This window comes from Sphaerodactylus townsendi, linkage group LG14 (assembly GCF_021028975.2).
Source record: "Sphaerodactylus townsendi isolate TG3544 linkage group LG14, MPM_Stown_v2.3, whole genome shotgun sequence".
Lineage (NCBI taxonomy): Eukaryota > Metazoa > Chordata > Lepidosauria > Squamata > Sphaerodactylidae > Sphaerodactylus > Sphaerodactylus townsendi.
Genome location: NC_059438.1, coordinates 36,246,770 through 36,274,209, shown reverse-complemented (window position 1 = coordinate 36,274,209; position 27,440 = coordinate 36,246,770). Strand labels below are relative to the sequence as shown.

The window sequence follows — 27,440 nt, the reverse complement described above, 5'->3', positions numbered from 1 at the left end:
ATAAAATTGGAACTTATTTTATGAAATATGGTGATAGGTTATACATTGAGTGGGAAAGCAAAACCTAAAATTAATTTTAATTTTCTCTGCTGACATAATATATTCACTATCGTCTTTGGAGGTCCTGCTTCAACTGTCCTTGTCATCTGAGTCTAAACAGGTGGCAGCCTGAGAAAGGGCCTTTTTGGTTGTGGCGCCAAAACTTTTGCCCTCCCCCCCAGAGAGTTTCATTTATCTACCTAAGTTATTTTCTTCTACCAGTTATGCCCCATAACTGGTAGTGGCATTGCTCCCTGGTTTTGGTTTTATCTATGTTTATATGTACTTATTGAATCATTTTCTATATTTTTCTATAAACTTTGTATATACATTTTTGTATATACATTGTATATTGTATATACATTGTATATACATTTTATATATAAATGTTTTAATGTTGAAAAGTTTTAATATTTTGATGCTTACTGCCTTGGGGACTCTATTTGGGTGGAAATGCAGCATAGAAATGTCTTAAATAAATAAAATAAGTATTCCAATTGTATGCCTATACAATACAACAACCTCTATTAGGCATATTAAAATAGGCTCCAGAGCATTACAGACATTTCTGAAGTACAAATCAAAAGTACATTCAAAACACAGACAGATAAACTGTATCTAGCATTGGACGTTACTTAGAAAATTCTGTCACTTGTAAAAGAAATGTTGCTACTTTTTCCAAGAGCATGGCCTCTGTGTTATTTAACAAAAGCTCCATAACAGAGTTGTCAAAGTCTCTTTCAGATTTGTCTAAGACCCGCCCAGGAGAGAAATTCCTAATACCCACATATCTCGGACAGTCAAGTATAATGTGAGCAGGAGTCTCCACTTGGTTTTTACAGTGTGGACAGACCCGATCCTGGAGAGGGATAGATAGGTAGCGACCCTTTGTAATGGCCAATGGAAAAGTATTGCATCTGGCCCTTGTAATAATCCATCTCTGTTGGGGTTCAGTTAATAGTTCAAGATATTTGGCTATGTGCCCCTGTTCTGGTACTATTCCGACAGAAAGGGGTGAGCATGATTTATTTGCTTGGCCCAACAAGATATGGTATTCCTGTTCTAGAAGTCTGCTTTTTAAGGTTTGCAGAATCTCTCTGGGTGACAGCATAAGTATTCCCAATAGAAATACCATTCATTAGAAAGATTTATAAAAACTTCAGCTTTTCTACTCTGTGCACTGCAACCCATATGCCGGTGAAGTGTTCTAAAATAGAATGAAAATGTGCAGGGAAAAATAAGTCTATACATGCATGAATTGGCATCTTGAAAACTTGCCCGCTGGAAGGAATACATGCTACAAAGACCCAGATGAAAAAACAGGCACGTGCTGTTCTTCCACTGAACTGAAAGTGTCGCTGTTGGATAAGAATGGGAATAATATTGTCTCAGCAGTTGAAGCTCCTGCAATATTTCCCATCTCTTATACAGGAGAAGAGAGATGAAGGAGACTGCTGCATTCTAACAGCTCCTCCAAAACTGACATCCTATTCATGCCTCAAGAATCATCAGGTAATAAGAACTACATTTCAAATATCTTATTGAAAAAGGGATGAAATGCTTGCAGACACTAGAGACTGGAAAGGCAGCTTTGAGAATGAGAGTGGTGAAACATGCAAGAGAGAACCAGATGAAGGCACTGTTTCTTTTCATATTCTTGTCTTTGTTCTGTCCAGTGAAGTCTGAGCAGGTTCAGTATTCAGTTCTGGAGGAAACAGAAAAGGGATTTTTTGTGGGAAATCTTGCCAAAGATTTGGGTTTGGATGCTAAAGAGCTATCAAAACGCAAGCTTGGGATCTCTTCAGAAAAGCCATATTTAACTCTCAATGAACAAAATGGCATCCTATACGTGAATGGCAGGATAGACCGGGAAGAAATATGTGCAAAATCACCCTCTTGTGTCCTCAAATTAGAAGCTGTTGTACATAATCCTTTGAACGTGATTCACATTCAAGTTTTTATCAAAGATATCAATGACAACGCCCCCCATTTCCAAGATGATAATATCCGACTCAAAGTGAGTGAATCGAATTTGCCAGGAGCTCGGTTTTCTCTTGGAAATGCTGAAGATGAAGACATTGGGATGAACTCCCTCCAGACCTATCAGTTGAGCTCAACTCCTTATTTCAAACTAGATGTCAGAGAGAGTGAAGATGGTGATAAATATGCGGACTTAATATTGCTGAAACAACTGGACCGGGAAAAAGAACATGCTTTCCACTTGGTCCTTACAGCTCTGGATGGGGGGGAGCCACCAAAAACTGGGACCACCAACATATTGGTAACTGTTCTTGACATTAACGATAATACGCCTGTTTTTACCCAGGAGTTTTATAAGGTAAGCGTGAAAGAGAATGTACCCAAAGGAACTTCAGTGTTGCAAGTTAAAGCATCTGACATTGACGAAGGCTCAAATGCTGAGATTATTTATTCTTTCTACAAAATGCCGGAAAATGCCAAACAGAAATTCAGCCTTGATCCCCATGATGGAACAATTACCCTCGAGGAGATGATTGATTATGAGGAAAAACAAAGTTATGTGATGATATTACAGGCAAGTGATGGGGGTGGTTTAGTGACACATTGTAAAGTGGAGATTGAGGTTGTAGATGTGAATGACAACCCTCCAGAATTAGTTCCTACTTCCATATCCACCCCAATTCCCGAAGACTCCGTGCCTGGAACTGTTATTGCTTTACTCAAAGTTCATGACGCAGATTCCGGGGAGAATGGGGAAATCACTTGCCAGCTGAGAGATCTAGTGCCATTCCAGATAGTTTCATCTTCAGATTATTATTTCAAGCTCCTCACAGATAGTTATCTTGATAGAGAAAAGGTTCCAGAGTATAACATTACAATCACAGCCACAGATAAGGGCATTCCTCCTCTGTCTACATACAAAACCATTTTGCTACAAATCTCAGATATCAATGACAACCCCCCAGCTTTTGAGAAGTCTTCCTATACCGCCTATGTACTAGAGAACAACCCATCTGGAGCATCCATTTTCAGTGTCAAGGCCTCTGACCCAGATGAGGGTCGCAATGCAAAAATCAAGTACTCCATCCTCAAGAGCAACATTGAGGGACCTGCCTCTCTCCTCCCTACTCTTTCTATTAATTGCTTCTGAGACTCAAGGCTTTTCCATTTATGCACAGCCAGCTCCTTACGGACTACGCAGCAATTCCGGGAAGTTTCAGATTCAAGAATTTGCAGGCCCAAGATGGAGGCTCCCCATCCCTCAATAGCAGCACCACAGTGAGAGTGTCTATCCTTGACAGGAATGATAACACTCCCCAGATCCTCTATCCTTCCCAAGGAACGGAAAGCTCATCTTTGTTTGAGATGGTGCCTCGGTCGGCTGAATCAGGTTATCTGGTGACTAAAGTGGTGGCTGTGGATGCTGACTCTGGACATAATGCCTGGCTCTCTTTCCATCTGCTGCAGGCCACGGAGCCCTCTCTTTTCACCATTGGGTCCCACACCGGAGAGATCAAAACAGCCCGAGCATTAGTGGAGAGAGAATCTGTGAAGCAGAGGCTGGTCATTATGGTGAAGGACAACGGGCAGCCTCCTCTCTCAGCAACGGTGACTCTGAACCTTGTTTTTGCTGAGAACTTCCAGGAGGCCCTTCCAGAAATGGACCCCCAACCCAGTGACTCCGACTCTCAGTCTGATCTCCAGTTTTATTTGGTTCTGACCTTGACCTTGGTGTCCTTCCTGTTTCTTGTGACAGTAACAGTGACGATTGTGATGAAACTGCGACAGTCAAGAAACCCCACCTTCCTTCAGTGCTTTGTTCCTGATGCTAAGACTGGTGCCCTTTTCCCTCCCAATTATGAGGACGGGACTTTGCCGTATTCTTACCAGGTCTGCTTGTCTTCTGAGTCTAGGAGAAACGAGTTAGCGTTCCTGCAGCCCACTGTCCCAATGGTGGAAAATATCCTTTGCAATGTCCAACCTGATATTTCAGTGATGTTGAAGAGAGAAAACAATTTGGACAGTGATCTGGAGAATGGGGATGAGGTAAGTTCTGTGGTTATTTTATTTTCCATCAAGATCAAATTATTGGATGTGGGCTGTTTGAATGTATTTTTTGTTATAATTCTTGATCTCTGGAGAGGTCTTCCTCATGTAAGGATGATTCTCAATCATGAGCATACCTAATACCTTGGTAATTATGGGCATATTTTAATTGATTCTAGTGATCTAATGATGTTGTGAAATAACTAGTGTAGAAATACAAAGAAGTCCACCATAATAGAACTATAAACTGCTAAAATGTGTCAAAGTAAAACAGACTAAAATAAAGATTTTTAAGTAATCTATTACGGGCTCTTGACAGTTGAATGTTATCATTTTTTTTCTACTGAGGAATGATAAGTGTATTAGAATGTATTATGGTGTGAATTCCTTTGCACCTGTCAATGTACCATAAATTGAGTCAGAAGGTCTCGTTCCAACACATACAAATCCTTAATTCTACATAGCACTTTAAATTGCAGTTCACCATTATGATGTTGGCATTAGAATGCAGGATGCTGTAACAGGCAGAACAAATGGATTTTTGGAACAACTGAGCATTGCAGTATCAATTCAAGTTTTGGGAAATCAAGATAGTAAAAATAATCAATTATGTCTCTGTTTGTGATTTTGTGGCATAAAAACAGGCAAATTCAGCTTTTTATGTACCTATTGATCAGTAGGTTTGATCTAAACTCTTATGACCTTGTACTTACACTGTGGAACTTGTCTCTGTAAAATAAGACGGGTTTGTTTTTTAATTCTGTGTTTTTGCTAATAGCTTGTTTTAATTGTTGTTAGATAAGATACATTGAAACCATTAATTTCTTCATAATCTTTACAGGGCATAATTTGTAGGTTGTCTTTACTTTCATTATGAATTGTTAGGGTTGCCATTGTACTAGAATCTTTGTGACTTTAATTCAGCTGATGCAGTGAGGGCATCAAGTTTCTAAGTTAGAAGCAAGTGTAAGTTTATGGAAAGTGTGTACATTCTAAGTGGGAGAATCTCATTTTTATTGCAATTGAGTTACCGTATACACAAAAGGTGGTGAAGTCGTCAAAACACAGAGATTAAAGTTTGATGAGTAAAGCCGTCTCCGGGCTAGCATGTAACTCCAGCGTTCTTTCGGTTCAGCTTTTCCCTGACTGTTATTATTTCCCTTTTTAGTCTCTCGTAGGGAGTCACAGTTCCACTATTATCTCGGGTGCAGTTTCTTGCAGCGAGGGACTGAAGAGAGGAGAAATAGCAATAATAACAAAGAGTTTGTTAACAGACCTTCAGCCCGATCGCCATCTTGGATCCTCGTCGCATTGGGGACCCCTCGTTTCCACGGAGGCTGCCCAGCTGGCTGGGGAAGAGCGGAGATCTTCCCCTCTTCCCCCGCCAGCCAAGAGACCTCTGTACAAGAGAGGAGCCCAAGCCAGCAGCCCCAGTCTATTGTTCATGCCTTGAGCCCTGGGGGGGGGGGGGGGGCAGTATCCAAATCCAATAAACTAAACTAACTAAGTTGCTGCATTTTCCACCCTCGGCTTATACGTGAGTCAATAAGTTTCCCCAGGTTTTGGTGGTAAATATAGGTGCCTCGGCTTATACACGGGTCGGCTTATACACGAGTATATACGGTATGTGGTTTTTTGATATTCTGCCTTTTAGGAGCTTAAAAAAGAAACACCAATTCTGTACAATTCAAGTGGTTTTGGTAGTGGGGGAAAGTTGACTGCACGTGTGGGATGACATACTGTTTGCTATTTCATTCTGGTTTTAGCTAGAACTTTTGAAAACTACTATTGAAACCTACATTGAACCACAAGGAATGGTGTGTAATAAACATTTACATAAATAAATAAATCCTGTTATGTCTCAACTATTCCCGCATCACTACACTTGCTACTATCTCCACTTGTTAAAAACTACCAATCACACAGTGTTGTTGTGTGGATAAAAATGGAAGAGGGAAGACCTACACAGGCCACTCTGTGCTCCTTGGAAGAAGTGCAGGATAAAAATGCAACAAATAAATTATTTAAAACATGGGCCCCTTCCGCACATGCAGAATAATGTGTTTTCAAACCACTTTCACAATTGTTTGCAAGTGGATTTTGCTATTCCGTACAGCTTCAAAGAGCACTGAAAGCAGTTTGAAAGTGCATTATTCTACATGTGCAGAATGAGCCATGGAGTCTAAGGAAATTGTGAATATAGCCATGGTACCTCAGCAACCACAGTCATTCTGGAAAGCTACTCTTGAATTGCATATCAACTATTATGTATGCAGGTTTACTTCCTTATAAACTTGTTTATGTAATGTTTTATGTAATGTTATAATGTTTAACAGGTCACAAAGGAAAAAAAACCATGTGTATATTATTTTGTATATTCTACCCTGTTTCCCTGAATATAAGACATCCCCTGAAAATAAGACATGCTAGAGGTTTTGCTGAAGTGCGAAATATAAGGCATCCCCTGAAAGTAAGACGTAGCAAAGTTTTTGTTTGGAAGCATGCCTGACAAACAGAACACAGTACAATAAGACATCCCCTGAAAATAAGACATAGCGCATCTTTGGGAGCAAAAATTAATATAAGGCACTGTCTTATTTTCAGGGAAACACGGTAAGAAATGTAATTATTTTAAAAGAGAAACAGCATTTGACTAGAATAAATAGCTTAATGAATTACTGTCTCCAGTGGAAAGAAGATGGATACATAAGACTTACTGCTATACTTCTTTTATATAGACATCTTTGCAAATCAGACAAAAGGTAGTTGAAATTTGAGCAGCAGTATACTCAAAGGCCTTGCATGCCAGTAAAAAAAAATTGGTTCTTTTATCATTTTGCATGAAACAGGAAAAAAAATACGGGAAACTTTTCAGTAAATGCAGTTTTCGGTTGAGCCCCTTGGTGTCACTGTTCACCAATAAGGAAAGAAATGACATAGTAAAGTCAGTGCAGCTTTTGCTGTTCCTGCATAAAAATTATCCAAGAGAATGAGAAGACTCCTGCTGTAAGAAGCCAGATGGAGGTCCATATTACTTAAGGGGGAAAGTAAGATCATTTGAACCAGAACTGGGACTCGCTGATCTGCTGCAGAATGGAAGACAAAGAGAAGCTGAGGAGCTATAAAGAGGGGATTCTGCAATACCTTATTATGATGTATGTTTGGAAGGCTGCTTCAGCACAGATCCACTACACTGTTCCAGAAGAGATGCAGAAGGGATCTTTTGTGGGGAATATTGCAAAGGATCTGGGAACAGAAGGGAAGCAACTTTCAGATCATGGACTCCTCATTGTCTCCACTGTAGGTAAGGTTCAGTATTTTACTTTGAATGCCAACAGTGGTAATTTACAGACCTCTGAGAGAATAGACAGAGAGGCAGTCTGTGGACAGGCAGAGAAATGCATCTTAAATTTCCAAGTTATGGTTGAGCATAAAAGAAAACTATATGGAGTTGAAGTGGAAATTACAGATATAAATGACAATGCCCCTTACTTCCCTCCTGGAGTACAGGAAGTGAAAGTCAGTGAGATAGCTATCCAGGGATCCCGGTTTCCTCTACCTGAAGCTCAAGATGAAGATCTTGGCATAAATTCTGTGCAGAGTTACCAGCTCGCGGGCAGCAGCCATTTTTCTCTGGATGTGAAAATAGAAAATGGTGCCAGGCATGTGGAACTGGTACTTGAAAAAAATCTGGACAGGGAAAAGCAATCAATGTATGAACTAATCCTTACAGCTACTGATGGAGGTGATCCAGTTAGGACTGGCACAGCTCAAATCAAAATAATTGTTTTAGATGTGAATGACAATGCGCCGGTCTTCAGTCAACCGCTCTATGCAGTGAGCATTGAGGAGAATATTCCTAAAGGGTCCACAATCTGTAGAATTACAGCTGTCGATCCAGATGAAGGAATCTATGGAGAGCTGAAATACTCCTTCAAAAAAGTGACCAAGAAGGACGCACAGATGTTTCTTTTGAACTCAACAACTGGCACAATAACAGTCATGGGGGACATTGACTTTGAGGTAGGCTCCTTTTATGAATTTGAGGTGCACGCTGAGGACTATGGTGGACTGTTCAGCAGGGCAAAGATTGAGATCACAGTTACAGATCTGAATGATAATGCACCTGGATTAGCGGTTTCTTTTCACACAAATTCCATCAATGAGAATTCACCTTCTGGAACTGTTATTGCTATTTTAAATGTAGAAGATCAAGATTCAGGAATTAATGGCGAAGTCACATGTTCTATTTCCCAAATTCTCCCTTTTCAACTGAAGAAATCCATTAGCAACTTTTACAGTTTGGTGACAGTCGATGCCCTTGATAGGGAGCAGATGGATACCTACAACATCACAGTAACAGCCAATGACCATGGGGTACCCTCCCTTTCTACTTCCATTATCATTCCACTCCAAATTTTGGACACGAATGATAACCCTCCCCTCTTTCCACAACCATCCTATGTTTCTTATTTCATGGAGAATAACCAAAGAGGGGCTTCTATCTTCTCACTCGAGGCAAATGATCCAGATTGGGAGCAGAACTCCAAAATACAATATTCCCTTATAAAAAGTCAGGTGGGTGATTTCCCTCTCTCCTCCTTCCTTTCTATTAATTCTGAAACTGGAATTATTTATTCCTTGACTTCTTTTGATTACGAAGAATTCCGAGAAATTAACTTCCTGGTCAAAGCCCAAGATGGAGGCACCCCACCACTCTGCTCCAATGTCTCAGTGACTCTCTTCATCCTGGACCAGAATGACAATGCTCCAGAAATCTTGTACCCTTCCCCTCCCACCGATGGCTCTACTGGGATAGAACTGGCCCCTCAGTCCTCTGAGCCTGGCTATCTGGTCACTAAGGTGGTGGCGGTGGATGCAGACTCCGCCCAGAATGCCTGGCTCTCCTATCAATTAGTGAAGGCCACAGAGCCTGGGCTCTTCACCATAGGACTCCATACTGGAGAGATCAGGACAGCCCGTTTCTTTCTGGACAAGGATGCTCTCAAGCAAAGCCTGGTGGTTTTAGTGAAGGACAATGGGCAGCCCCCTCTCTCTGCCTCTGTCACAGTCATGGTTGTGCTGGCCAACAGCATCCCCGAAAGCCTCTCTGATATTAGAAGCATGTCTCCTCTAGCAGACACCCAATCAGACCTCACCTTCTACCTGGTGGTTGCCGTGGCTTTTGTCTCTTCCTTGTTCTTTACTTTCCTTCTTGTGCTGTTGGCACTCAAACTTCGCAAATGGAGGAGTTCTCAGTTGTGTGATTCTGGAAGTATGAATTTTAGTGGAGTCCCTGTTTCACAATTTGTGGGGATTGATGGAGTCCGAGCATTTCTTCACTCCTACTGCCAAGAGGTTTCTCTCACCACGGACTCTCGGAAAAGCCGGTTCAACATTTCCAAGGCAAACAGTTTTAATACTCTGAAAAATCAATTGCCCAGTGACCCTGTCAAAGTTGCTGCTGATTCAAATTTGAATAGTGGGGATCTGAATGAAGTTCAGGTAAGATAAGAATTTTAAATTCATGAGATTTGCTTTTCTTGGCATGGACGCGTATTGTGATTTCATGTGATTCTTGCCATCTGTCTTTGTCCCATAGTAATTTGAAAATCGTTGCTAGTATTGTAGCTATTGCTTTGTCCAAATTCTCCTTCCCATCTCTAAAACATTAACGTCCAATGTCTGACAGCAGGACTTGGCATTACAATTGTTGTCTGTAAGCTGTACCCATTGAAGAAGACAGTAAAGATAGAAATAACATACATGGTGATATAGAACAATTGTACATCTTCTGTGTATGTTTTTCCGTAGTGACTACTTTTTCTTGTACTCTTGTACTTTTTCTTGTACTAAGAACTAAGGTGGTTAACAGTGGCTAGAGAATGAGACAGAATGTAAAAAACACACTGGCAGTGGATCAGTCAGGAGAACAGACTTTATAAGTTGGCTTTTAAACCCCTCTTTTCTCTACTGAAAGTGGCTTCCCTTGAGCTGAGAGAGTCCAGAGAAAACTATGAGTTGCCCAAAGTCACCCAGCAGGCTACATGTGAAGGAGTGGGGAAACAAATCCGGTTCACTGGATTAGAGTCTGCCACTCTTAACCACTATACTATGAAGCCTCACTGGGTGACTGGGTCAGTCATACTTTTCAGCCTAACTGTCTTCATGGGGTAATTGTGATTTTTTAAAAAAACTGGAGGAGGGGAGAATGGGGAATACCATTTAGAAGAATAGCAGCATCAAAATGTTCTTCTTTTTCTTCTCCCTCTTCTTAATATAACTATATAATAATAATAATAATAATAATAATAATAATAATAATAATAATAATAATAATAATAATAATAATAATTGTATATAAGATATATAATTATATAATTTTATTTTGTTTGATATCACAGCTGCCGCTCTTTAGCTGGTTGTTGGCCTTTCACTATAATTCGAGCCTCACCCAGAAGCTTAGGAAGTTGTAACGTATCAGCGTAGTATTTGTGCAGATCCCAGTAGGGCTGTCTTCTTTGAAGATTTGAAGATGTTTCAAGTGTGGCCCTGGTGTTTTCAGAATGGCATCCAGGGTGCCTATACCACTGGGGTGACTTCAGCTGGTTTGTGCCAAAGGCGCTGAAGCTCGATTTTCAAATCATGGTATTTCATGACCTTCTCATGTTCTTTTTCAATGACCCTGCTGTCACCAGGTACTGCTATACCTCTTTTTTCTGTTTCTGAGTTGTGGTAACAAGCCATGATGGCACGATTTTCTTGCGCATTATTGTGAAGAAAGTGTATATATTCCTTTAAATTTAGAGGTCATTTATCTTATAAAATGGGTCTTTTATGAGGCAACCGTTTTGTTCTGCTAGGTCATTTTACAACATGAACCTTTGGCCCTTATTAAAGTTGTGCTTAGATAACAGAATTGGTTTTTACAAGGCCACATCCTAAACCGGACAGATAGGTCTTAATTGCCAAGAATGCTTAGGTGGGAGTCATCTCCCTCTTTGACTCTACTCAGCATCCAATTGGTTAGTTACTGATCAAATGGACTAGATGAGCAGATTCTATAAAACCCATAACATGATGCTAAAGAGACACATTCTAAAGAGATTTCATTCAATCACTCATTCATTCATCTGCCTTGGGCTGAATAGTCTTGTATTGTATGGTATTGCATTTTATACTTGGAATTTTCTGGAGCTGAGAGAAATCTGTCTATTATTTCTTTTTCTTTTTAATAAAATTTTAAAATCTCAGCTGTTTGAGAGTATCTGGATAAAGAACCCTGATTTTGGTACGTTACTAGAAAGGCATTCGACTTGGGGTAATCTTTTTTTCACAACTATACATCTTTCTTTTGGATGGTTGGTCCACTTGTAGCCCACTTGTCAATGCATGCCCAGGGACCCCAGCATGCAATGCGGCCCTTGTAAACCAGTGCATCGACCTATGCGGTATGGAATTGTTTTTCATTTGTATCACTATATTGTATGGGTTGGTGGACAATCTTAGCATGGTTTCTCAGTTAAGACCTGCCTGACTTGGGAGACGCTTCTGGTAGTATACCTCCAGCATAGCTCTAAATGTCATCAAAGCATTCAAATCCCTTCCCCATGACAAGGAGATGCCCATAAGGGGATGATTTTTATTATTATTGTTGTGGTGGTTGTTGATTTTAGAGCTGCCAGTACTTTAGCTAGTTGTTGGCCTTTCATAACAACTCGAGCCTCACCCAAAGAGGCCTAGGAAGTTGTAATGTATCAACGTAGTATTCGTGCGGATCCCAGTAGGGTTGCCTTCTGAATTTGAGAGATGTTATTATTGTTATTATTTAGTTTGATGATGATGATGATGATGATGATGATGATGATGATGATGATGATGATGATGATGATGATTTATATGCCATCCTTCTCTTTATGGGTTTAGGGTGGTTCACCACAGTTTATAAATACAATAAAGCAATTAAAACAGTCAAAAACATAACCTGCCCTCCAAAACTGGCAGATAAACATATTTCCCTGTTACTCTATGCAGATGATGCAGTAATCTTGTCAAGGACTCCCCTTGGACTTAAGAGAGATATTTATGTATGTAACTTTTATTGCCAAAAAATTCCTTACAGATTAATTTCAATAAGTCAAAAGCAATGGCCTTTGCAAAAAGACCCAAAACCTGTAAATGGTATATAAATTTGATATGTATTGAGTACATCAATTATTACAAATATCTGGAGTGACTTTTCAAGTATCTGGTTCAAGAAACTCACATGTAAGTTGTGTTACAGCAAATGCACAAAAGAGTGCTGGAACTATTCAGAAATGTTATTGGATGAAAGGGGGACATAATGGGACAGCAGCCATTAAATTACTTACTGCTAAATCTCTTGCACAACTATTGTATGGTGCACCGTTTATTATTATAACTAATATCAAGATGACGAAAAGAGTGCAATCAACATTTTAAAGTCATACTCCAAGTTCCTTCAGTTTGCTATTTGACTCGAGACTGATATGGTCATAGTGGAGGTTAAGCTGTGGATCGCTGCTGTTTTTAGTGGTTGAAACTAATGTTTTCTCCTAAGCGAATTGTTTGCTCAATATTCCAGGATACCTTTGTCTCACCATGTTTGAGAATGGTGAGAAATAAGTCTTTTATGGTTTTTCTGAACATTTTTTTTACAAATATGGATTATACCCAGGCTAAGGCATTGATGAAACAAATAATAGTAGAAGCGGAAGGACAACACGATTTAAATAGAGTTTGAAATATTATATGTGACACCAGCTTTCTTCACAAAGTAACTATGATGTCATGTATTAAACAGCTGGACAATCCTGAGTACAGGAATGCTTTTACCTTGTCGAGATATAATGCTATCCTTGAGGGTAGGTACAAGAAGAAGCCACTAGAAGAATGTTTATGCCCTTGTGGAGATGGGCACATGAAATCTCTGAAACATGTTATTTTTGACTGAAATATATATTAGGAAAGTCTTGATTATTCCTATAATGGAAGATATAGCAGGTTTTATCTTTTGAATATTGGGACCAGCACGGAGGAAGTCCATGCCTTCGGCATTATCCCCTTTTCATTGATCCTTGTAAAAAGATTAGCTAGTAAATTTGCCCACCATAGAGGGTTTGCTTTCAGAATTTCGGGGATGATGGCATCGCTGCCTGGGGCCTTATTTGACTTCAGGTTTTGTATCAAGGGGATGATCTCTTGGTAAGTCACCGGATCCCAGCTTGGTCCCACTGGGCTTTCGCTATCACCATTTGCTTGGGTGGGATTTTAGCAGGTTTTATCATTCTTTTATGCTAACAGATAGAAATCAGGAGGTGACTTTTAATGTGGTAGAATTTGACTGGCTTGCCTTTGAGATAAGGAAATTGTGGGATATCCAGCACTAGGATGTGTTTTAGTTGTAATATTTTACTATTAATTACATTTTAAAGCTACTGTATAGGATTATTTTAATGTGGGATAATTATATATTTTATTGTCATTGTGGTATAGTGGTTAAGAGTGATGGACTCTAATCTGGAGAACTAGATTTGATTCACACATGAACAGCGGACTCTTATTTGGTGAATTGGTTTTGTTTGCCTCTTCTACACAATCAGCCTGCTGGATGATCTGAGGCTAATTACAGTTCTTTCAGAACTCTCTCAGCTCCCCCTTCCTCACAAGGTGTCCGTTGTGGGGAGAGGAAGTGAAGGAGTTTGTAAACTGCTTTGAGACTCCTTACAGTTGAGAAAAGTGGTATACAAATTCAAACTCTTCTTCTTTATTTTATATCTTAATGTAGCTGTGAAATTTTGTAGTGGTTTTGGATAGTCAGCCTTAGATGCATATCAGTAGTAATATTTTATTATGGTAATTATATTTTAAAATCACTGTATATAATTATTTTAATCTGGAGGAATAGTATATTTTCTGTATTAATGTAGCTATGAAACGGTGCTGGTCTTGGACCATATTAAAGTTCTGATTGATTGACAAATAATTTAAATCAGGTAAGTGAATCATACCAACTAAAGTTCAAGAGGGAAATAAAGGTGGGTGAGAAACAGGAAGTCCAAAAGATGGGCCGTTTCTCCACTTACCTCGACCCAAGGTTGCTGCGCGCAACTCCCAGCACGCGTCATTTTTGGCGCGCTCCCGGGCTTCCCCACGACCCCACGCTCTGCGCGGGGTCATCAAAAGGCGCTGTTTCGAGGAGCGCCAGGAATGACGCACACTGAGGGGGTGCGACAGTGGCAGCGTCGGGGCTGCTGCGTTGTCGCCGCCCCTGTAGTGGGGAGTGCCGGGGGACCCCAGCTACTTGGGGAGAGTAGCGCGCAGCAGCAGGTTAGTGGGGAAATGACCATGGAGAACTATAGCTGCTTCAAGCATCTAATTACACAAGCTTCAAGCATATAATGCTTCAAGCATATTACACTATAAATGTAATGTAATTGGCCTTTCCTCAAACTCTTCCACATCCACAATTTTCCTTTCGCCAATCTAATTCTTCATGCTATGGTAACACATTAGATCTCTTCAGATTTATACATGATTTCATTAACTTTATTCATTACCTTTATTTTTGCTCTTTATTTTCATAATGAATTCTCTCCTTTAAAAATGGGTAATGTGAATTTCACAGATTGCAAAGAAACCCCAAAGCTCCAGACTCATTTGTACATTAAAACAGAGACTGTGGCAAGGAGTCATGAACATAACAGAGGAGGGAAGATTGGTGACCTGGCGCTGGAAGGGTTCACACCTTCCATGAAACATATGTCTGGGAGAATATTCATTGGGTGCTTTTGCCTGCTCTTCCTGATGCTTTCAGAGAGAGGTATCAGTAACAGCTCAACCCAGCAATGATAGGAGTAATTGTGAGGGAGAGAGCTGCCGTCTGCGGTGACAAACACGGAAGTCTCCATCATAATTGAAATGCTGGTTAGTGAGACAGCACAAAGATGCGAACTTATAATGTGTATGCAACCTGTATCCTGCACATGAGTGTAATGAGTATTCGCCTGTTCCACAGCAGAATTCTTGACATACAACCTTAGAGATCGCAGTGAATCAGCTAAGCAGAGCTGAAGTAAAATGTTGATGGTGTAACTTTTGTTATGTTGTTGTTATGTTGTTGTGATAGTTATATTATTCAGTTCTTGGGTGAGTTAGTCCAGTTCCCCTCTGGACACGGCGTGGGCCTATACAGGGTGGAAATGCCCTCCCCAGGGCACTTACCCAAGAGGAGGGGGAAATCTGCGGGTGCCCGGCCGCTAGGGTGCCTTGCAAATCCAACTGCAGTGCCTAACTTTGGCCCCTTCCGCACACGCAAAATAATGTGTTTTCAAACCACTTTCACAACTGTTTGCAAGTGGATTTTGCTATTCCGCACAGCTTCAAAGAGCACTAAAAGCAGTTTGAAAGTGCATTATTCTGCATGTGCGGAATGAGCCTAAGTGTCAGTGCTCCCGCTCCTCTCTACTCCCAGGTGTGTCAGTGTGGTGGAGGTGTGACAAGGGGGTGGAGCCAACATTGGTCAGCTTCTACTCTGGGTTTGGTGCCAGTTGCACCCCAGCCCCGGCCCTGCAGCTAGGTGGCATAAGTGCTTAGGGCTTTATTGGGGGAGTTCCGGTGGCAGGGAGAGTTTTTGAGCTTCCCTCCCCACCCACCCACACTGCTGGGGAAGCTTGTTTAAGCACCATCTCTGGCATGCCACCCCCACCTCCTCCATTTGTTTCGATTGGGCTTTTAGCCACCCTGTGAGCTAGAATTGACTGACCTGGGAAGATAAAATCAGTTAATAAATGAAATAAAACTTTTTGCATCTTCCACGGGAAGCCAAGTTTTGGACTTCGAATGACTGAGGGACAGTGTTTCTATCAGGATGTAGATTTTACTGGCGCATATTATCTGCACGTTCCTGAAGTTCTGTAATTATTGAATGGCCTAACAAAATCCATGAACAGATCTTCTGCCTTTTTTTTAATATCAATTATGGGGGAGAACTATGGATTGTGGCTGTAGTGTACAAGGAATTAACCCTCTTTCTCAGGACATTTTTGCAAAAGTGAGCTTAATTAGTTTTTTAGTATACACGTGAAAGGTGGAAGTTTGTGACCTTAAATTACAATGGTATGTCAGACAACGACTTCGTGATGCCCCCAGTGTCAAGTACATCTACTGTTAGAAAAAAGGGATCTGAGCTCTTAGGCAATAGAGCTACTATCTGCTGTTCCAAGGATAGTCAAAGGCAGTGGTGGGATTCAGCAGATTCGCACCACTTCAGCAGAACCGGTTGTTAAAATGGTGCTTGTAAACAACCAGTTGTTAAATTATTGAATCCCACCACTGGTCAAAGGTATGTACCTGATGCTTTGCTTTCATTGTTCCTTGAACCCGTTAACAGTATGACTGAAAGTATAATGAAGCCCTATGTTAAATGGGAGCTGAAGAAAGAGAACCAGCAGAAATGGGATCATCGGTGGGAGGCAGAGGTGGGATCCAGCAGGTTCTCACAGGTTCCCGAGAGTAGGTTACTAATTATTTGTGTGTGCCGAGAGGGGGTTACTAATTGGTGATTTTGCCACGTGATTTTTGCCTTAGTTACGCCCCTCCTCTCAGCAGTAGCGCGCAGAACTTGAAGCAGTCTAGCAGGAGGTGCACCGGCGTGCGTGGCAGCCTGCGCCTGCGTGCATTCGTTTCCCACCCAAGGACCGGCGCAGCAGCTGCGTCCTTGCCACAGCCCCGCCCAGGAATGCCCCACCCCCGGAATGCCCGCCCCGGAATGCCCCGCCCATCCCCATTGGCGCTACGCCACAGTTTGAATCCCACCACCATGGGAACCTGTTACTAAAAATTTTGGATCCCACCACTGGTGGGAGGCAAAAAAAAACGGATCCCAGGTAATTCATGTAGGTTCATGGAAGCAGCTTTTGTGCCAGGTCATTCCGTACACTTTAGGGCTGTATTGTAATATTGCAACAGCATATATGGGGCAGATCACATGATAATCATGTGACCTGTTCACCTCACACAGGGCTGCACTCACACACTGTGCTCAGTTTTACAAAACTGTATTATGAACAAACAGTTCCCAAATAGCCATGATGGAGGACTTCTGTGAGAAAAATAGCATGTGACAAATTACACTGCAGAATCAGAGCAATCAGAGCATACAGGGTGGGAGGTGGGAGAGTCACGAGGAAACGACGAAGGTGGTCTGAGGATGGACTCTGCAGAAACAGGGGAGAGAAACAATGCAGAAGACAGATGCAAATGAAAACAAACTGAGAAGAGCTGAAATGCACATACAAATTCAAAATAACCCACCAAATATTTGATTGTATTATTATCATTAATAAACAGCTTAAAGGGTTGTAATATTCAGTATTCCTAGATTATCTGAAGAGTTTAAAAATGAGGATACTCAAGAGTAAGGAGCGTGCATGCTTAGCAAGTGGCTGCACAAGGCTGAATTCTAAAGATGTATGCAATAATAGTTCCATGTTCTATGCTGGTCAGCATCTTCATCTTAATTTTTATCATCATCATGATGTTGCTTTCTTTAAAATTTTATTTTTTGTTCTTGGGTACCAACAACGTACCTTTTAAATAAGCAAAGCCGAAGTTTCATAGTAACCAATGCTTTTTAAATACTCCAACATGAGATTTTTCCAATTTCTCGTTCCGCCTCACGGTGTCACTGTTCACCAACAAGGAAGAGAACTGAAATATCCAACAGCCGAACGTTGCTTTTTTTCCTTTACACACCAGCACAAAAAGCTGAGAAGACAGAACGGCAGTTGCTTGGGAAATATTTAGATGTAAGATTTGTGGAGCCAGAACTATCTTTTGGCTATTGTCCTACTTCAGGAGAATGGAAAAACTTCAGAATCTGTGGAGCTGTAAAGGAGGATTCTTGCAATGCCTTATTATGGTGTATTTTTGGAAGGCAGTTTCTGCACAAATCCACTATTCCATTCCAGAGGAGATGCAGAAAGGATCTTTTGTGGGGAATGTTGCAAAAGACCTGGGGATAGACAGGAAGCAACTTCCCAATCATGGACTGCGCATTGTCCCCACGATAGGTAAGATTCAGTATTTTGCTTTCAATGTCAACAACGGCCATTTACAAACCTCTGAGAGAATAGACCGAGAGGATATCTGTGGTGAGGCAGAGAAATGCATCTTAAAGTTTCAGCTTATTGTTGAAAGCAAATTAGAGCTTTTTGGAGTTGAAGTGGAGATTACAGATATAAATGATAATGCTCCTCAGTTCTTGCCAACGGAATGGAAACTGAAAATCAGCGAGGCTGCTACTCTTGGAGATCGATTGCTTCTCCCCAGAGCTCAGGACCCAGATATGGGTATGCATTCCATACAGAACTACCAGCTTGCAGGCAGCAGCCATTTTTCTTTGGATGTCCAAATGGAAGAAAATGGCATTAGACGTGCTGAGCTGGTGTTAGAAAAAGGTCTGGACAGGGAAGAGACATCAATTCATGATCTTATACTCACAGCTTCTGATGGGGGCAATCCAGTGAGATCTGGCACTGCTCAAATCCAAGTTATAGTTCTAGATGCAAACGACAATGCACCAGTTTTCAGCCAGCCAATCTATGAAGCAAGTGTCATGGAGAACGTTCCTATAGGGTCTACAGTCTGTACAGTACAAGCTACTGATCAGGATGAGGGACTCCACAGAGAGATCAAATACTCCTTTCAAAAAACCACAGATAAGTATTCCAAATTTTTCCTGTTGAATTCCACAACAGGAGAAATAATCCTAAAAGGCACCCTCGACTATGAAACATCATCTTTGTACCAACTCGAGGTGCAGGCCACTGACGGGGGAGGGTTGAGTGACACGTCAAAAGTTATGGTCTCTGTTACGGATTTGAATGACAACGCACCAGAGTTAGCAGTAACCTTTGTGATCAATTCAGTTGCTGAGAACTCACCAGCTGGGACTGTGATTGCTATTTTAAATGTACAAGATAGAGATTCAGGATCTAACGGGGAAATTAAATGCTCCATTCCCAACAACTTTCCTTTTCAACTGAAGCAATCAATGGACAGTTTTTACTCCTTAGTCACAGACAGTGTCCTCGACAGGGAACAAGTGCCAGCTTACAATATTACTGTTACAGCTACTGATCATGGGAATCCACCCCTCTTTACATCTACTTTTATTGTACTCCAGGTGTTAGACACCAATGACAATCCTCCCCTCTTTACAGAACCAAGCTATACATCTTATGTCCTGGAAAATAATCCAAGAGGAATGTTGATCTTTGTTTTAAACGCCAAAGACCCTGACTGGGAAGAAAATGCCAGAGTAACATATTCCATCATGGAAGGAGTCATGAAAAATCCCCCTCTCTCTTCTTACTTGTCTGTTAATTCTGAATCAGGGGCAGTGTATGCTTTGAACTCCTTCGATTATGAAGAATTCCGGGAGATTCAGTTCCTGATCGGGGCCCAAGATGGAGGATCCCCGCCACTCAGCTCCAATATCTCAGTGACTCTCTTTGTCCTAGATCAGAATGACAATGCTCCAGAAATCTTGCACCCTTCCCCTCCCACTGATGGTTCCACTGGAGTAGAACTGGCCCCTCGCTCCTCTGAGCCTGGCTATCTGGTCACTAAGGTGGTGGCGGTGGATGCAGATTCTGGCCGGAATGGCTGGCTCTCCTATCAGTTAGTGAAGGCCACAGAGCCAGGGCTCTTCACCATAGGACTCCACACTGGAGAGGTCAGGATAACCCGTTTCTTTCTGGACAAGGATGCTCTCAAACAAATCCTGGTAGTTTTAGTGAAGGACAACGGGCAGCCCCCTCTGTCTGCCTCTGTTACTGTCACTGTGGTACTTGCTGACAGCATCCCTGAAAGCCTCTCTGATATTAGCAGCATCTCAACTCTTGAAGACGCCCAGTCGGACCTCACCTTCTACCTGGTGGTTGCTGTGGCTTTTGTCTCCTGCTTGTTTTTCGCTTTCCTTCTTGTATTGCTGGCACTCAGACTTCACAAATGGAGAAATTCTCACTTATGTGCTTCTGGGAGTATGAATTTCAGTGGGGTCCCCGTTTCACAGTTTGTGGGGATTGATGGAGTCCGAGCTTTTCTTCACTCTTATTGCCAAGAGTTTTCTCTCACCACAGACTCTAGGAAAAGTCAGTTCAACATTTCCAAGACAGATAATTCTGATACATTGACTAATCAGTTGACTGGTGAAATCAAAGATCCTATCCAAGCTGCTGAGGATTTAAATTTGAATGGTGGGGAACTGATCATAGTTCAGGTGAGCAAAAAAAAAATAGATGCATTATATTTTCATTTGTATTAATTTCAAGAGCTATTTCCCGTCAGTTTTTGCTTTATGATGATTAGCAAAATGTTCTCATTATTATGTTTGTATCTTCTTATTCCTTTTGCATTTCTTGATGTGCATTTTCTTCTGTGTGTTGCTGCATTGCAGGGGTTTGGACTTGATGGCCCTTGTGGTCCCTTCCAACTCTATGATTCTATGATTTTCTTTGACTTGTCACTGGACTTTTAACAAATACTTCATTCCTTATTATGTTAGGTTTGTAAACAGCCACTAACTTTTACATCATTTTACTTGAGGTGGTAAATCGATGTTAGGACTGTAGCAGTTTGGCCTGTGGGAATCGGTACTCAGTTGAGGAGATGTTCTTTGTTATGAAAAAGTTTCACTAAAGCAACTAAAGAATAAAAACATAATATTTCTCATCTCTGAAGAATAAAATAGTATTACCTCAATTGAGTACCCATTCAACAACCTTTCTTAGCAATGTTAGATTTCCATGTGGAGAATTAAATCACCAACCTTAAGAAATCTCACCCCCGAAGCTTTTCCTAATTCACTAACAGATTATTGCTTGATTCCCACCCCCCACTTTCAGTCTATTAATGTGTAATTTAACTTATTTTTAATTTATTTTATTAACCCCCCAATTCCCAACCAAGGCCGAACTCAGGGCAGCTTTAAAGCATTAACTAATACAATAAAAATGTATTGTAAACTAATAATACAAAAACCTAACAATCTACAGATGGCGAGAAGTAAAGCAACATCAACCAACCTATAACATATATCCTCCCATCTTTAACAAGGCATTATCCAAGAGTGGGATAGGACAGAAATAGAACAGAAAAAGAAAAGGAGGAGGGAGAATGGTGTACAGTTAAATGCACATTTGGCAATTGGTAGCTGGGAGTTGGGAGGCCAGCAAGATGGAGTTAGCGAATCGCATTTTAAGATGCGTTGTGTGGTATAGGAAGCTTGAAAAAAAATGTGGACTACTAAATCCAACATATTTATTTACCAGGACTTATATTGCTAGGACTTCTCATGTACTAGACCAGTGGTGGTGAACCTTTGGCACTCCAGATGTTATAGACTACAATGCTGGCAGGGGCTGATGGGGATTGTAGTTCATAACATCTGGAGTGCCTAAGGTTCGCCACCACGGTACTAGACTATTATTTTCACTTCCACTAACTGCTTTTATGTTTACATTCTTCTGTTGTAACCCAACAATCTGATCCTTATTGCTAAATATCAGAAGTCACCCTTGGATTGTGAGCAAGCGCTTTCTCCTCTACTTCTCACCTTAAAAAACTGTGAGCCGCAGAAGTTTCACTGAGAGGTCCGTGCCCATGATGGTCTGATCTGCATGATTCTTCCCTCTCAAAAAAGGGAGGTAAATGTTTTGCGTCTTGGGTCATCGTAGGATCTGACCTCCACATAAATGCCTGTCTCTCATGTCTCAAATGCATGGTGATGGAGAAAGACAAATATCCCCACCCCAACACGTAGACAGACACAAACTCCATGTGAATTGTATCACCTTATTGTTAAATGGACAACATGTACATGTATTGTGAATGTTCTGTAGAAATGTGGGCTGCATGTTGAATGTTGGGACAAAAAGGTTGCTTTGTAGCTACAAAATGGACAAGCAGTGAATCCTTATGCATTTTGTTGGATTTATTAGCTGGTTTACCATGGCTTGTTTGCTAACTGGTTGGTTGCTTATACAGGACAGAAATATCTGTGCATGTGTGTGTCGAGGTATCCATCTCCAGACTAAAACAGACCATGTGGACAAGCTTTCTGTCATCACTTAGTCTTGGCCACACCAAAAATCCATTGTGGTGTAAGGACCCGCATTCTGGACTCAGAACAATCCATAGTTGAAAGCTGATGTGGTTAAACTTATCAATAAAAACTCTTGACATTATTTTATAGGATGGTATCACCTCTTTATGTCTCATTTCAGTTCAAAAATTAATATTAAGACATTTTAGAAAAGAAATGCACTGGTGTGCACTGTGAAATTAAGATGCTAGACATGAATTATAATATTAATAATTGTTAAGTTCTGTCAAGTCGCAACTAATTTGTGGTGACCCCTCATGGATTTTCAAGAAGAAGAAGAAGAAGAAGAATTTGGATTTATATCCCCCCTTTCTCTCCTGCAGGAGACTCAAAGGGGCTTACAATCTCCTTGCCCTTCCCCCCTCACAACAAACACCCTGTGAGGTAGGTGGGGGCTTTAAGAGAGAGGCTCTGGAGAAGCTGTGATCTGAGTCCAAAAGGTCACCCAGCTGGCATGTGTGGGAGTGTACAGGCTAATCTGAATTCCCCAGATAAGCCTCCACAGCTCAGGCGGCAGAGCTGGGAATCAAACCCGGTTCCTCCAGATTAGATACACGAGCTCTTAACCTCCCACGCCACTGCTGCTCAAGGCAAAAGACAAGCAGGGGTGGTTTGCTATTGTTCTCCACATAGCGACCCACATCTTTCTTGGTGGTCTCCCATCCCAGCAATAACCATGTCTGACCCTTCTTGACTCCTAAGCTCTGGTAAGTTTGGGGTAGTCTAGCTTTTATAATATTAGGAGAACTTATTATAAAGAGTAAAATAAATATGCAGTAAAGTAGCCTGCTGAGGAAACAGCATGGAAATGGGGGGAAAGGCACAGATTTAAATACTGAACAGTCATCTTTTAAATTTTGAATAATCCTTTAAATTGCTGTGTAGAAATATAAGAAAAAAGTATCACTGTGCAGTTCTTGCTGTGGACTCATGATGTCACTGTTGGACAATAGGGGAGCATTACTGAAATACACATTTGCGGCTCCTACTGCAGTATCATTTTCATCTGATCGGAAAACAGACACAGAAGGCATCTTTGTTTTTAAAACGCATCCAGGAAAGGGGATTTGCTTCATTTCCCAAGGATCAGCAAATGACTATGCTGCAAACATCTTGCTGCTAACACACAGCATATTTTAAAATCTGAGAAAGGAAAAAAATATCAAAATAAAGGCAATTAAGGAAATGAAGGTGATGGAGAATAGAAATGCAGGGACAACAAGAGAGATCAAGAGGCAAGTACTGTTTCTGTTAATATTCTTGTCTTTGTTCTGTCAAATGCCGTCTCAGCCCATTCACTATTCAATTTTAGAGGAAACAGAAAAGGGTTCTCTTGTAGGGAATCTTGCAAAAGATTTGGGGTTGGATATGGCGGAGTTATCCAGATGCAAGCTTGGTGCCTCTTCAGAAAAGCAATATTTCACTCTTAACGAACAAAATGGCAACCTGTATGTGAATGACAGGATAGACCGAGAAGAAATTTGTGGGAAATCAACCTCTTGTGTCCTAAAATTTGAAGCTGTGGTTCACAGCCCTTTGAATGTGTTTCACATACAAGTTTTTGTCAAAGACATCAATGATAATGCCCCACATTTCCAGAAAGAAAATATTGAACTTAAAGTGAGTGAATCAAGTTTGCCTGGGGCCCTGTTTCTTCTTGGAAATGCTGAAGACAAGGACATTGGACTAAATTCTCTTCAGAACTATCATTTGAGCCAAACTCCTTATTTTAAACTGGAAATTAAAGAGAACAAGGATGGGAGCAAATATGCAGAATTAGTATTGCAAAAACAACTGGACAGGGAAAAGGAGCACACCCTCCACTTGGTCCTTAAAGCTGTGGATGGGGGAGATCCAATAAAATCTGGGACAACAAATATACATGTGATTGTTACTGACGTCAATGACAATCTACCAGTTTTTGACCAGGAAACCTACAAAGTAAGCTTGAAGGAAAACACACCCAAAGGTGCTTCTATCATTCAAGTCAGAGCATCTGACAGTGATGAAGGTTCAAATGCTGAAATCACCTACACATTCAGTAGCATGTTAGAAAGTAGCCTAGATAAATTCAGCTTGGATCCACATAATGGAACTGTTACACTTATGGACAGTATTGATTTTGAAGAAAGTCAAAGTTATATGGGGATAATACAGGCCGTTGATGGGGGTGGTTTGGTGACACATTGCAAGCTGGAGATTGAGGTTTTAGATCTGAATGACAATCCTCCTGAAGTGATACTTAGTTCTGTATCCAGTCCAGTTCCTGAAGACTCCATGCCTGGAACTGTTATTGCTTTGCTGAAGGTTAATGACAAGGATTCTGGGGAGAACGGGGAAGTCACTTGCCATCTCAGAGACCTTCTTCCTTTCCAGATAGTTTCATCTTCAGATAATTACTTCAAGCTCCTCACAGATAGTTATCTTGATAGAGAAAAGATCCCGGAGTATAATATTACAGTCACGGCCACAGACAAGGGCATCCCTCCTCTCTCTACATACAAAACCATGTCCCTAAGGATCTCAGATATCAATGATAATCCTCCAGCTTTTGAGAAGTCTTCCTATACTGCCTACGTACTAGAGAACAACCCATCTGGAGCATCTATTTTCAGAGTCAAGGCCTCTGACCCAGATGAGGATCACAATGCAAAAATCAAGTACTCCATCCTCAAGAGCAACATTGAGGACCTGCCTCTCTCCTCCTACCTGTCTATTAATTCTGAGACTGGCACCATTTATGCACAGCGCTCCTTCGACTACGAGCAAGTCCGGGAGTTTCAGATTCAAGTGCAGGCCCAAGATGGAGGCTCCCCATCCCTCAATAGCAGCACCACAGTGAGAGTGTCTATCCTTGACAGGAACGATAACACTCCCCAGATCCTCTATCCTTCCCAAGGAACGGAAAGCTCATCTTTGTTTGAGATGGTGCCTCGGTCGGCTGAATCAGGTTATCTGGTGACTAAAGTGGTGGCCGTGGATGCTGACTCTGGACACAATGCCTGGCTCTCTTTCCACCTGCTGCAGGCCACGGAGCCCTCTCTTTTCACCATCGGGTCCCACACCGGAGAGATCAAAACAGCCCGAGCATTAGTGGAGAGAGAATCTGTGAAGCAGAGGCTGGTCGTTATGGTGAAGGACAACGGGCAGCCTCCTCTCTCAGCAACGGTGACTCTGAACCTTGTTTTTGCTGAGAACTTCCAGGAGGCCCTTCCAGAAATGGACCCCCAACCCAGTGACTCAGAGTCTCAGTCTGATCTCCAGTTTTATTTGGTTCTGACCTTGGCCTTGGTGTCTTTCCTGTTTCTTGTGACAGTAATACTGACTATTGTGATGAAACTCCGACAGTCAAGGAACCCCACCTTCCTTCAGTGCTTTGTTCCTGATGTGAAAACTGGTGCCATTTTCCCTCCCAATTATGAAGACGGCACTTTGCCGTATTCTTACCAGGTCTGCTTATCTTCTGAGTCTAGGAGAAACGAGTTAACGTTCCTGCAGCCTACTGTCCAAATAGCAGAAAATATCCTCTGTAATGTAAATTCTGATATTTCACTGATGCTGAATGGAGAAAACAATTTGGGTGGTGGAACAGACCATGTGGAGGAGGTAAGTTCTGGATTTGCCTAGTGATCAATTTAATGGGTGTTGGCTTTTGAATGTAATTTGCAACGTCCTGAAAAGACTTCCTCATGTAAATATAAGTGTGATTCATTAGCTTACAAAGCATCTATACAACATGGGTCTTATTGTCAGGGGCAAATAGTCTGTTTTGTTACTATTAATTCTGATGATTGGAGAAATGAGGTTATGACATAAGTAGTTCAATTTTTATTATGGCCCACAGGCCATTCATAAGGGGCCAACAAGAGGACAGTTAGATGGGATAGTGAGGTCAGCACCTTCTCTCCTGTTAAGTATCATTTTTTGTTTGTCTCCAGATTGCTGCTTTTCTCTGAACATTTTCTCTCTCTCAGCTAGTTAGATAACTAGGTCCCTGTTACTGTCTTTTCTCTTTACTATCGTATAAAACTTTACTTATGTTGGTTTGTGACCATTAGAAAGATTGATTGATTGATTGATTGACTGAAAACTTTATCTACACTTTAATCAGCTTGTATTCCTGTTGTGTTGTGTTAGCCACTCTGCCAACATATAGTAGAACCAGTATCCAACATATAGTAGAACCAGTATTATATCAGTACATGCTGATATAAATGCCTTGATGTTTGTCGGGAATTTCTGAAAAACTCTTGCCACCATACATTCTTTCCCTCCAATTTCATCCGTCCAATTTCATCCCACTGGCACCCAAGGCACTAACAGGCAACAAAACCAAATGCCAGGTCAGCCCTCAGGAAGTGCTTGTGTAAGTGCTTCATACATGTGACAGTGGAGATTGTGATTCATGAAAGTTTATGCCAAAGTACTAGGATATTTCATATTTCACATAATTCAGAAACTAACATGAGAATTATAGCAATATTCCCTGCTCTTCATATAATGTACTCAAAATGTCAATCAGAATATTTCCAAGTCAAATTTCATCAGAGGTGGGAAAGGCACTCTGTGTGTTGGACTGTTGCCTGGAAGCAGTTATGGGCTGGATGAGGACCAACAAACTGAGGCTGAATCCAGACAAGATAGAGGTTCTCTGTGTTCTGGCTCCCAAGTCCAGATCATGGGGCACCCAGTTCTAGATGGTGTTGTATTGCCCCAGAAGGGTTGTGTGTGAGATCTGGGGGGACTCCTGGATTCATCACTATCCTTTGAAGTTCAGGTGGTAATGGTGGTGATGAGAGCCATCCAGCAGTTCGGTTTGGTTTGCCAGCTCTGTCTGATTCTGTGTGACATTCTCTGGTAACCTCTCGATTGGACTATCATAATGCAAACTACATGGAGCTATCCTTGAAGATGGTCTAGAAGCTGGAGCTGGTGCAGCATGTGGCAGCTAGGCTGTTAGCTGGTACATCTGATTGAATGGGCATCATACCAGTCCTTAAAGAACTGCACAGGCTCCGAATTCACTCCCAGGTCCAGTTTAAGGTGTTGTATTTGACGTACACCCTAAATGGCTTGGGCCCTAGCTACCTGAAGGAGTATCTGAAGGAGTACCTGCCTGGGCACTGAGGTTACAGGGGGAGGTGCTCCTGGTGGTTCTGTTCCCTACTGAGACACAGGGGACGGG

General features: G+C 41.4%; 1 protein-coding gene across 4 annotated transcripts in view; it reads left to right on the top strand.

The window, feature by feature from the left end:
* LOC125443375 (protocadherin gamma-C5-like) overlaps positions 1–27,440 on the top strand; it is a 373,248-nt gene that overhangs the window by 31,711 nt on the left and 314,097 nt on the right. Inside the window, exon 1 of one of the 4 annotated variants that reach the window (XM_048515423.1) lies at positions 6,934–9,570. The exons of 1 other annotated variant lie outside the window; for it this stretch is intronic. In XM_048515423.1, coding sequence (XP_048371380.1) covers positions 7,159–9,570 — 2,412 coding nt within the window. In that variant the 5' untranslated portion in view covers positions 6,934–7,158. Of the gene's footprint in view, positions 1–6,933; positions 9,571–17,851; positions 20,372–22,925; positions 25,862–27,440 lie in introns of those variants that run through there. 2 more of the 4 variants (XM_048515415.1, XM_048515419.1) reach the window with 2 other exon arrangements.